The sequence below is a fragment of the Anopheles marshallii genome, chromosome 3 (assembly GCF_943734725.1).
Source record: "Anopheles marshallii chromosome 3, idAnoMarsDA_429_01, whole genome shotgun sequence".
NCBI classification, from domain to species: domain Eukaryota; kingdom Metazoa; phylum Arthropoda; class Insecta; order Diptera; family Culicidae; genus Anopheles; species Anopheles marshallii.
In genome coordinates, this window is record NC_071327.1 from 38,843,525 (window position 1) to 38,856,835 (window position 13,311).

General features: G+C 42.9%; 1 protein-coding gene across 1 annotated transcript in view; it reads right to left on the reverse strand.

Moving 5' to 3' along the window:
• Positions 1 to 909: 909 nt before the first annotated feature.
• Positions 910 to 13,311, reverse strand: part of LOC128714697 (tyrosine-protein phosphatase Lar) — a 113,092-nt gene continuing 100,690 nt past the window's right edge. The window contains exons 15-19 of the mRNA XM_053809572.1: positions 5,178 to 5,317; positions 1,882 to 5,087; positions 1,648 to 1,780; positions 1,112 to 1,528; positions 910 to 978 (exon numbers count right to left, since the gene is read on the reverse strand). Of these exons, the coding sequence (XP_053665547.1) occupies positions 910 to 978; positions 1,112 to 1,528; positions 1,648 to 1,780; positions 1,882 to 5,087; positions 5,178 to 5,317 (3,965 nt within the window). The remainder of the gene's footprint in view (positions 979 to 1,111; positions 1,529 to 1,647; positions 1,781 to 1,881; positions 5,088 to 5,177; positions 5,318 to 13,311) is intronic.

Below are 13,311 nucleotides of genomic sequence, written 5' to 3' on the forward strand. Positions count from 1 at the left end.
ATTTTTAGTAAATTGTAATACGTCGAGTATGTTAGATATGAAGGGAAATGTGTCGTTCTGTCAAATTGTTCGCATCAGTTTCAACTGGAACAAAGGAACATGAAAACTGCATGTGAAATCCTGACGGATTTGATGACATTTGGTTTACTAGTCGTCTTCTAAAACTTTCTTCACACCTTCTCAGCAGTACACAAAATGGCAGTAATGATTGTGATGTTAGTGTATGAGTGTGTAGTACTTTTACCGAAAAGGGTGCTTCGGTTCGCTAGTTAAAAGTTAGCTTTATATAGGTTAATTTTAGTGTGAAATTTTGTTTGTTGTTGAAAAATGTTCTATTTTTAATTGCACACTTGCGAAAGTGATATTTCGTCTCGCTGCTAATCGCGTCTCGATTAATCGACACATTATTAATGTGAGTCCATTTCGAACAATTTCTTAGATAATAATGTTTGGTTTTTGAAAAATTTGCCTAGGTAGCTTTCAAACTGCTTATTTCAGGAACTCGATGTATCCTTGTCCGTGTTTACTATGGATTTACCTAGAGTAGTTGAGTATAATCAAATTTTGAAAATCTTTCTAAATCTTACTGAGTTACAATTTCTCCGAAAGGATATACACATTCTATGCGTTTATGCTGGGTCATTATCGATTGAAAAATGGCGATTTGTGGCGGGGGCTAAATAAAATCAGTAAAACGGCTAGATAAAAGGATGTTGATGCTTGTACTGCCGCCCTATTGTTCGTAAACCGTGGTTGGTTGATTGCTAGTTACGCGTCAATGTATGATAAAATATGGCGATGGAACAATAAAACACCAACCTCGCTCGTTATCGGGGCCTGGTGTGTGATCGGCGCCAAAAGGTGCTGACAATGTCAGACGCAGTGATAAGGAGATGGCTTTTTAGGTCTTTAGGTCGCATAATGATCAAACGAACCTAGATACTCCAGCGCAGCACGATAGCAAAACTGATATTGATCCTGTGGGAGAAGACGGATGGGAAAGTAACAGTTGTCATTACCTTATTTAATAGCGCACACAAAGCAAATGGTTTCAGAAATGGGCTAACGATGGGACATTAGATAACTTCAAATGATTTTCCAGTTAACTTACCTCAGTCTGAACCATGGCTGGCCGCTGGGAGCGAAGTATTCGCACCGTTTGAAATACGTCCAGCACACCTTCGTACTGCATCCGCTCGAGTACGATGCTGAGTGTGATAAAGACGCCGGTACGGCCAACGCCCGCACTGCAATGCACCGTAATTGGTCCGTCCTGGCCGAACTGTTCTTTTGTTTTGTGCACCTGGCCGATGAAGTCGATAAAGCCTTCACCCGACTTTGGCACACCCTGTTCCGGCCAGTCTATGAACTGGAACTGACGTACCGTACGTGAGGAACCGTCCCGAGCATCCGTGACCTTGAATTCCCTCAGTTTGTACTGCGGCATGTTGTATTCGGCGATCGGATCCACCACGTAGCACTGGTAGCGCACCGAACGCTCGTGAGGCCAGTATTGGAAGCATTTTTCCTAAAGGAAACACACAGACGGGATCATCGATTATCGTATGGCCATTGCAGATTTTGAACATGTAATGGATGAAGCTTTGCAACAGTACGAAATAAAATTTAGCTATTTTTCTAACTTACTCGTCCCATTTCCTTTAATTTTGTTAGCATGACCACAATGGTTGAGTTGTGTTCCCAGAGCATTCGCCAAAAGTCTTCTGCCGTCTCTTGAAGAGGTCCTTGGGCGGCAATGTAGGCGTTTCTATATCGGTAGCTGTGTACGATGAAATAAATAGCAGACGCAAATATATTAATGTAACTATCCGCCCATGAAGAAGATTTGTTCCATCAGATTTACAGCGATCTTGTACTTACCCATCGACCAAACTTGCGTTAATGTAGTCGCTTCCTTCGACTCCACGTATCGGTGTCAAACAGACGCGTGAAGATTCGTACGGTAGAATGTGAACTAGACGGTTTTTGTGCTTATTGCAAGGAAGGTTAGCCGTGACAAACCGTGTCGAATCAGCTTTAACGTTGGACAATTTCTTGAATTCCATTTCCATTCCGGTAATGTTCTCGCCTAATTCCGTTTGCATCAGCTTTTGAATGTGATTGTGTAAGCTACGCGCCGGTACCTCCGTATTACCACAGATGACAGCTTCCAGCAACGCATCGTGAATGAAAATGTACTGATCTTCGGTCTGCACCATATAGTTGCGTTGCGCTCTGAGACACGTCACGTGCCCATAGATGTCGATCGTTTTCTCGTACTTCATGCGCTCTAGCATGGAATCGATCACGATGTAGCAACCGGTGCGGCCAACACCCGCGGAACAGTGCACAATAATCGGTCCCGATTCGGAAGGTGTGAGCGACTTAGTGCGGCGCAAGAACTGTAAGAATGGTGCCGGATGGTCAGGTACGCCGTGATCCGGCCAGGCCGTAAACTGCAGTTGCTTGATCTCGCGCCGTTCGTTGCTACCGTTGCGGTAGATCTGGAACGTTCGGATGGAGTATGTGGCTAGTTCCTGAGTTTCTGTGATTGTCACCGTCATGGCACCGTACACCTCGGTGCCCCTAGCAGGCCAGTACATATCGCATTTGATGCGCGATCGTTCTTCCAACCGCGTCATCATGACGATCGTCGAAGATTTGAGCTCCCAACACATGCGCCAGAAATCACTGAACGTTTCCTGCAAAGGCCCTTGCGTGGCAACGTATGCGTTATGCTTTCGATACCCATCACAGTAGTTCGCATTGATGTAATCCGATCCAGGCACTCCCTCGATCGGGGGCAAAATCACTCGCGAATGATCGTACGAAGTGACGTTTGCGTAGCGGTTTTTCGGTTTGTTAACTTCCATGTTCGAGTGATCCCAGGTGAACTGTTGGCCTGGTTCAATACTTTCATATTCCTGCGAGAATTTCAGATTATCGTTAGCTTTCAGTCGCTCGACATGATTGGTTAGCTCGGAGATGGGTATCGGTGGGTGGCTTATCATGCCAGGTGTTTGGAAGTTTATACGACGCATATCCACAGGGTCGGTTGGTGCGGGTCCAGCACCCAAATCGGCCGCCATTAGAGGTCGTGTAACAGCCGCCTGATCGGGTGCCTTGCAGGGTTGTCGACGACGGCGCACGAAATATACCACAAGGAAACATACAGAAAGTACCAAAGCGGCAATTATCGGTCCAACGACCCAGAGCATGCCGGGTTCCTCATTTTTACCACGTATTAAAATTTCTGGATCTTGAGGAACGTTCGGATTGGGTCGATGTGGCGGTTCACCGGTCGGTGCTTCTTTCATGTCCAGTGCCAGGAATTCCGAAAAGGGACTCGATGTGTATAAATGCTTCTGCGGTGTATCAACTACGGCACGCACGAAAATTCGATAACGCTTTCCCCGTTCGAGCTTTTTGTTTGTGAAGTTATGATTTGTTTCTCCCGAGCCCAAATGGAACGTGTATGGAATGTTCCGTTGCAAAAACATGGCCGCGATGTAAGGTGCGTTAAGTCGATCGAGCTTGGGGCGAGATGGAAGCAGCTCTTCAGTGAGAAACTGATCTGGTATTTTGTGCAGATTGGCCTTATCCTCCGGCACCACAATCAGGTAGTAGTGAGAAATAGGTCCATATTCTTCCGAAGCTTGTGGTAATATAACCTGAATTTCTTCACCATTGACCACACCGTAAAAATCTGGCTGTACCATCGGTTGCGGAGCTGCCATTTGAGTCGTTACAGTTATCTTTGCTGGTGGTTTGTAGGTATAGTCGGTAGGAATGGCACTGACGTTCACAAAGTAGGTTGTGAAGGGTGACAGTTCGCTAATAGTGTGGGACTTTACGTGGCTTTTAAGCACTATTTCCTTCCTCGGTAAGATTTGCTTCTGAGAAATGCCTTGCGAATCGACGAATTCTTTCACAGCATCGAACGATATCTTGTAATTGATGGGATTCAGTCGGATCGGTGGAGCCCAGCTCAACGTCATCGAATGAGTGCTAACATCATGCGCGCGTAGATTCAACGGAACATCTTCAGGTTTCACCTTCACAGTCGCTTTCTCACTCAATTTTCCGAGCCCATTTTTGTACATCGCTGCTATAGCTACCGCGTACTGGGCAAACTTTTCCAGATTGATTAGATCAGCTGATTCGGTAACACCGACCACCTTCGTTTGCCATTCGTCTAAATCTTCCACGGCGGTCATGGTATAGAAAATTTTGTATCCAACCAATTTCCCCCTCGATGGAACGGGTTCCCACCAAACTTCTACCGTCTGTTCGGATGTAGCAACCGCTTGTACCGAGAGCGGAGCACGGCCCATGTCACGTTCAGTGGCAATGACGAGCTTTTCGCTGAACGGTCCGGCACCTTGCTTGGTGTACGCTCGTACTCGTACTATATATTCGGTGCTTTCGTCCAGATTTGTGAATACTGCCTTGCGCACGGTGGTGTTTCGTTCGGTGCCAAGACCGTGGTCAATTTTCTTGTGGAACTGAACGTCATAACGTGTGATTTGTCCATTTCGATGTTCTCTGGTCGGAGGTTCCCAGGTAATACACACCACGTCTGGTGTCTGGAATCGGACGGCAATGTTTGTTGGTGGACCAGTCGGAGAACCTTCGGGGGTTTGCAGATGTTTTACCGCTTCCTGACCGATACCGATGTGATTCATTCCAGCAACACGGAACTCATACTCCACTCCTCGCTCCAGATCGTTGATTCGTTTCACATTCAGTTGCGTTCCCTGCAGAATCTCTTCGTTGAGGGCCTGCTCACGAACGCCCCAGCGAACACGATATCCTCGCAATTCTCCATAGGTCTGTCGCGGGCGCTCCCACTCAAGCTCGATCGAAACAGTCGGATCGCGCTCAAGAATCTTCAGCGTAACAGTCGGCCTGATTGGGACACCACCCGGTGTTTTAACCGATATTGGGGCACTGCGATCACCGTCACCCTTGCGTGTAAGAGCAGCAACTTGAACCGAGTATTTGGTGTCCGGTTGGAGTCCCGTCACATTATACTCTAATCCATCTACAACGTCAAACTTCATAGGTTCATTCAAAAGTCCCTTACCCTAATAGCACGGAGATAAACGGAGTTTTTTTTTAATGTTTGACATTAAAGTGATTAATTATTTATAACCCAATTTTGGGCACGTGCTTACCTCATCTTTCATTTCTTGTACATGTATGTGATAGCCACGGATGATGCCGTTTCGGTTTTTCTCTTTCGGAGGTTTCCACGTCACGTAGATAGTGGTTGAATTGACCGGACTTGCTTTGACGTCTTGGGGATCTCCAGGCACTATATGTTTAGAAGCATACAGTATTGTTCGTCATCAACAAGAGCGACGAAGAATGGAAAGATGTAGGAAGTCATATTTTAGAAAAAGGAATACAGAAACTTTTCTTCAAGCAAATACAATGAAACGGAAGTTTTAAATTAAGACATCTACAATATATATTTGAGCAATAATTGGATAGTTAAGAAAGCAACAGGATGGAATAAATTGGGTAAAACAAATTCATGTTTAATTAACAGGAAAATCAGAGACGTTTACCCATGTAAACGATTACCCAGCAAAATGTTGTACAGGTGACGGTTGTAATTTGTAGTAACACATTGTTTAGAAATCACATTGCTTGAAATAATAAAGCCATTAAAAGTATGAGAGAGCCGTACCCAAACCGTACGGTGAAAGACTGCGGGATAAGGTTTCGATTTCTTCAAAACTTTACTATAGATAAGCAGATTCTCTTTCCATTGTACCATTCCTTGGGAAAAAGGATCGCTGGATGATGGTATCCCTTTAATTAAAGTGCTTTCCAGCTAAAAGGTAAATATTCAAAAGGGTTTCGGGTTTAATACCACAGCAAAGAACAAAAGCTCTTAGTCGAACTTACAATCCCATTACTTGAATTGTGTCGCTTGTAAATAATACTGCTTTTCGTTAGTAGAAAAATTTGGCTAAAGAAATATTCGCGTAATTTTATCGTTCAATACCCAGGCAGTAAGTTCTAACCTGTTTTAGCTCATAGCCGACCGGCAAACATTAAAAATTTCACATGAACGCAAAAGCATCATACCGATATGGTAGAACTGAATCAGCAAAACCCTTTTTTTGAGTTGTGAACTGAGCTTTTCAATATGGACACGGGTTTTGTGAAAAACGGGTTCAATGTGGATGATAGTTTTGCATGCACCACAATGGGACAGAAACTTCCGCATAAGCCATATAACGGACTGCAACTACGATGAAGCATGTCGTTTTTATACAGATGATGATAGTGTTGGAAAAGTACTGTGTCTGGTTTGATGCAACTTGGGGTTTTTCAAAATAAAGAGTGAAAAGAAGTCCACAAAGTTTGTATCTCTTTGGCAAACAAAACTGACTGAGCAGCGTCCCAGCTTTGGGTAAAATCTTAATTCAATCCCGCAGAGACTAGACCCAGCACCAGTTGAGCTGAATGCAAGAGAAATCGGACTGGACTGGGTAAGTTTTCACCTTCGGTAAGTGAGCGAATGATGAAAGTTTGAACGGAAAAGCAACGTCAAACTGCTGGCAATCGACCAGTGGTGAAGGTTAGTTTGCAACTAGTTTACGGGTGGAAAGCGAAAAGAAAGCACAGTGCGATCGAGAGAAGACGTCCTGGGAATGGAGAGTTTTGTACAGAAAGCATGTTGATCGAGTCGGTACACAATGAGTACAGGAAATTGTGGCGGTTGAACCCACTGTTAGGGTACCGGGACCGAGCCACGGCCAACCCCAATTGACCATGCCCCGCACTGGCGAGTGGAAGAACAGTGGAAATGGGAAACGAGAAAATTGACTCGACTGAAGCATCGTAACGAGTTTAGAATGAACTGAATAATGATGTTGCTTTGGGGACCGACCATCTTTCAAGCGCTCCGGGAACGCTTCACCGAACAGGACCGGGACAGTGTGACAGCAGCTCGTAGGAAGAAAGTATATACATACAGTACAGGCCAGTGTCAGCCAGCCAGTTTCCGATAAAAGGCAAAAGGACAGTTTCCCTGACAATGGCAAAGAAAAAGCACTATTGTACCCTGTCGTTACTGAATGGGAGATGACACAGCATTCGAGCAACCAACATGCACGCGCCAGTGCAACTAGTGGGCAACTAGTGCAAGTGCGGCAAAGTTGCGAAAGCGAGTTTTGATGTGAGTTTAAATGTGGATATAATGTAACTTTTTCAAACACGTCCACGATTCTTAATGTGTCAAATCAAATGGGATGGAATGGATCGTCGAAACGAAGGGCAATCATAGACACATAGCACCGGAAGTTCAGAAAAACTTATCGTTGGCGCTTATTATAATTGACACGATGTTCAACATGTGGATTATTTCCTAATTAGCGCAGTGTTTGGTTACAGAAACATAATTAGAAAACAATATTTTTGTCTTTTACTTATTTTTAATTAGACTGCTGGATTAAACTTTGTGCCTTTTGATTGTCTACAATATCATGCGAAAATTTTACTTAAAGTTTTGCTATTATTCCCTTCATGAGATAAGCATCCATTATCGATTGGTGGGCATCATTTTCCTTACTATAGTACCATTAATACACTGATCTAGCAAAAGGTGTCGTTTTTAAGCCAAAAGGCGTCGTTGTAAAATGATCATGATATACAACACCGACACAGAAAAACGAAAACATTACAGATTAAATACCAACGCAAATGCCCCTTTTTGGTACTAAATGGACACTAAAAGTTACTAGAACAGAATATAAATAGTTAGCTTTATCGCGTACGTCGGATACAAATTAGGCATTATTGAGCTATCGAGTAGCGGCAAGCACGATTTCTACGAAATCCTCAATAAAACCTGTGACCATTAAAATCTCCATCGTCTTTACTTTCATCCCACCGTACCGTAGCACCTTCGTGGTCAAGCGAATGTTAAGACGTGGTAAGTTAGACAATTCTAGCAGAGGCAAAAAAATCTTGCATGGGCTGTCCTTCTCGCGATAAGACGATAATGGTACCTCATGAGCCAGCAGTCAATGCTGCTGCTGCTGGTGGTGGTTGTGGCAATGTTTTGTTAGTGTAAATGGTTTCTCCATTGCATCGGTAGAGCAGCACTATTCTCGGGCCTTAACTACGACACAAAACTACGAAATCGAAAGAAGATTCCGATAAGATTCTATTCGCAGTTATGTAAGGCGAATACCTATTCTTTCTGCTCGTTCGAGCAAACATCGATCGAACGGCACATTTAACTTCAAACTAAGCTGTTCCACCACATCCACATCAGCTAAAGCCAAAACCGTACGTGGACGGGTGTGTTCGCTAGGAGACGGACCGTAGAAGAGCGAGATATTTTCTGTCGTTGACGTTGCAGATTTTTTGTCCTTCCCAACGGCTGTAGACTACAAAAACCCATTTAGCGAATAGCTCTCGCAGAATTCCCACGGCAAATATGGAATTACTGCGGTTTTCGGTTATTGGATGGACGAATCCGCTCGACTAGTGACTTGCCACAGTGGGGTCTGTGCAGCTTCAGCTTGTGGCGAGAGCGGAAAGAAGCAGCATATTAAAACGAATGGGTAACAAGGAAGAGCGAAAAAAACGACATTGCCATCGTGACTAAATGTGACTCACGTTGCATTTAATGCGCTTCGTTTCTCACGACGGCTTAGCTCGTGTTTCGATTTCCAAATGCAAGTCGTTTCAATAGATGGCAAAGGTTTCTTGCTCTCACCAATGCTGGTTGATCCATTTCAACAGCTTAGCGTCGATGCAATCGTATGAAATTGTTTTTTTGTTTTATAGGAAAGAGGACAGTGCAGAAAATGCAACGAGGCTGCAAACCCATCGGAATTCGGTACCGCGATGTTGGCAAACGTAACTTTATCACTATCGCATATCATCGCACTGTTGCAAGTGTAGCATTCCATACACGCACTAGTTTCCTTTCCATCTACAGTTTTTTTACGTAAGCTTCATATACAGTGGTAAAACACATCACTGACATTGATCGATTGTGCTTATCTTACTCGTGTTTAACAGATCATTAGGAGCTTAAAACACATGTTCCATTTTCACCTTTAACACGAACATATCATTAAGCAAAAGTTGTAAAGGGCCGACCGGTGCCACATGGAGGATTCGCGACACTTTTGCATCATTTCAGCACGGTACGGTTTCCAGTATGGTTGGTTCCGATTCCTTCATATCACGATGGCTTCCAGGCACCGCGTGGTATGCACTCGCCACATGGAGGAAGCGACTCACGCTAGATAGCAATCTAGCAGAATGGTTTTATGCTGCAACATCTTCCGGAAGCTGCAGCGCACAGACAACCAAACTGAGCGCTATTTGGAGCAGCGACGGGCGAAAAAAGAAACACCGGAATCTTTTTACACCCCCAGGAGAATGACACACGGGGTTGGCTAGTATCTGTATTCGTCGCTAGCTAGTGAATATGTTGTTAACGTGCACGATAATATGTGAAACGATCGGTTAGTTCAAAGGTTTGCACCAGCCACTGGATGCTAAAGCGAATGGACTTGACAAAATACGCCCTTGCAAAAGGAAAAGCAGCAAGAAAAAAGTACCGCCCGTAGCGGAAGAACACGATCAGCAGCTGAAAGCACATTCTGGGTGGAAGTTTGCGCTGCCGTAGCAAAATTTCGGGTGATTTTTGTCTCCTGGGCAGAATTTAAACTTTAATTCTGTTTTCCGCCTTCGTTCATACGGGTTTTTTTGTTTCTTTGAGAACGCCACAGGACAGAAAAGTCCTTTCGCGGAAGACAGTATTCTTTTTAGAGCTGAATCGAGAATATTTTGAGTCTCACGGGAAAAATCGTGAAACGTGCCGTTACATTGCGAAGCAAGTTAAAATGGTTAATGTTTTATGTTTCAGTAAAATAGTTGCAAGAAGGAATGTTTCGTTCGTTTTTTTAAGACTTTGATACACTGTATCGGACATATTTTCAACAAAAAAATATAATCGAATGTTCTATAATGAACTCTATATACTCCTGTTCTGTCGGTAAAATATTGGGGACTGTAGTTCAATTTTAAAAGATTAACATTAGCGTCAAGAAAAATGTCACGAAATATCGCTGAAAAGACAAAATGAAAGAGAAAGAGAGAGAGAGAGAGAAAGAAAGGTCCAAAAAATCCCACGGCAGCTTGTTTAGTTAGGAGAGGATCCAATTTCATAAAAGATTGAAGATTTGAACAAAACAAAAAAAAAAAACAAATCCTCAGGCTAGCTTAGGTTTTGGGGGGAAAAAGGGTTATTTTAAAATTAAGATCACAAAAACGTCAAACATATTTTCGCTCTTTGTAACGCAATTATGTTATATTCTAAACTACGAGAAGCACAAAATGCAAAGGATGGGAAAACGACTACAACTATTTATCACCAGGTAATTCGATATGATATGCTGGTCCTCGTAACCGAAACATAATACGTCGATGAAAAGGAAAAATATCATTTCCGAATATTTGCTAGATAGCAGCGTGTTTCGAAACGAAGTGATTGATGTTTTATATTTAGTGTCAATTACTTGTGTGCTATAAATAATAACACATAATCCATCTTCAAACGAAAGATACATTTGTGAGGTAAAAGCTTGTTAGTAAGGGAAAAATTGTGATTATTCAATGTAATACGATACTGTTGGTCTTGGTGAGAAAACAAAACTCAAAGTTACGGTTGGTGCCGGGTGCGAGAAAGAATTTGCAACAGAAGAAAAACCCACAGTTCTGAGCAAAGATATATCAAAGTATTGCTGTTTTTGTTTTTTATTTGTTTGTAACTTGAAACATAACTTTTAAATGTCAACGTCTTTCGTGTGACAAGTACAGAAATTCAACATCCTACGCATCATTATTGCTACTGTGCGAAAACGTAAATGTTTAACTTCTGTTTAATATTTCATTTGAAGAATGTATGCTCTTTAAAAAGATTTGGTGTCGCTAATGAAACACTGTTTTAGAACGTAAATTACGTATACATCAGGAAAATGGACTAATTTAAGTGATTGTCAGCGTTATCAGTTAATTTGTAACAGTTACTATGAAAACCGTCAGATATCTCCTTGGAAACAGCTTGCTTGGTGCGAGCAGCTGCTTGCTACAGCAAGATCAAAGGCAAAGTGATCTCTGCGTGCTCATTGGATGGAGGTGGATTATACCCAAGACAATAAGATGAGACAGATGATCATCAGGGCCACCATAAAGTTAAACCAAACGCTAAAATTTTTGTTTTCGTTGGCGTTAACAAAGATTCTGACCATTCGTCAGCTGGCCGTTATCAATGGCATTCAAGGTACAAATAATTTTTCCTGAATGGATTCAAGTGAACATTATTCCATTCAATTTCTAGTATACTTATGTATTTTCTTATCTCCATTCTAAATTTGTACATGATTTAATGCATACATTATGTAGTAATTATAAATATATTTCTCACATATTACATCACATATCGAATGGATAGATGTGAACAGTTTGCAACAAGCCGTATTATATCTATCAACGCCTACGTTTGGTATCAGATTCTATTTCGCAATAAATCTCCTAAAACATCGATTTCTACCAGCTAGTGATCCGAGTTTTAATCTGTAAACGAAAGGTTAAGACACGTAGAACCACAGTCGTACCCTTCTTCTCCTCTGGCACGTCCAACATAACAGTGCACAAACGAGCGGCACCACATACACACATACATCGAGTGCCTGACATTTGCAGGAGGATGTAATCAATGACACAATACATGCTTACTGCAGCTCCGGAGTGCGCTTAATGAAGCAACTGTTTGCTGTTAAAATTGAAAGGATGTAAGACGAGCCTAAACTTTACTCAACGTACGTATCTTACCGATCGAATTTAGCTGCCAAGTGTAACGGAATAATCAACACTTCCTAGAGCTTCCGGCTTGCTGAGCGTGTGTCTGTTGGATAAGGGTAAGGATTATGGCTTTGTTGGTGGAGAATTTCGTTTCGCCACCGGACCATCGGACATGTTCTTTCAAGTCCCAGATCACGCAAGGGTTGTGTTAAAAGATTAAAATAGCTAGAATGTGAACAATTCAAATTAAATGAAACCATCTGCCTCAAAGGACCATCCACACGAATGTGTCCGGCAGGGGTTTGTGGGTATGTTGGGCTGGGAAGAATGGATCGAATTTAAACAGCGTTCAAATGGCGTTCGACAGAGTTTTGGGCCCGGTTTGCCGGTCGTTCCGATAGTCTCAAACGTTTCCCTCATGGGAGTGCAAGGATGTAAGAAACAAGAGTCGACAATGCATATTCTAGGTCTTGCTATGGCAGTTATCGAAGGCTCTGGAAGTCAGTAACTGATACCAGGCAGTCGCAGTCGATTGTCGTGCGGAAATTATGTATTTCTTGCCGTACGAATCGGTTTGCTCGCTTCCTTCCTGCACCGACATAGTGCCTAAGTGCATAAGATCGATCCGCACCACTTCTTTTCCGACAGGCACATGGAACTGCTGGCGGCACGGTGGTATGCATCGGTATTATAATATCACCGCAATAAAATCCAACCCAAGATCACGTTCCGGTTGGGCTTTCCGGTACGGTCGGGATTCATAATCGGTAGCCGGAAATAGGCTGCTGGGGAATTGATCAGCCCCGACTGGCGTCTCAGAAGATATTATGCAACCGTCATCCGGTATGCACGTACGTGCTCGCACGAAACGTCCATGACATGGTTAGTTGTAAGTAATTATATGATTTTATTATCAGTTTAACACATTGCACCGTACGCTCAGGCACTCTCGGGAAGGAATCTCTTCCCTGCAGCCTCATCCAACAACAACGCCATAATGAAATCATGGTGCAACGTTCTGCATAACAAAAACAACAGTAACAAAAGAGAATGATACAGCACGAGATCACCTGCCAGGGCCTTTTAAACTAACAAACCTATTCTCGATGAAGGGACTGTATCTAATGAAGCTATTTAGATGCCTGTTATTGTTTTTCATCCGGCTGTAACGTCGAGAAGTTGCAAAGAGTGAAAATGGAATCTTCCTGCCATTGTTGCCGTTGTTCATCATTACGAAATGATTTTAAAGCAACAATCTCATGAGCCTGTACGTGGTTATCCACGCATGCACCATGAAAGATTCCACAAGGGAATGAAGTAATCCACTCTGGAATGCTCGTTGGTTTGGTTGTGTTGCTGGCCGGTTAGTGGTAATTAAAAAAAGAGCAAACATAGGTATGATTTATTGTTGCTTGTGCCATTTGCATATTTCAAGTGTTTAAGTAATTGATTAGAGATGCAAATGCC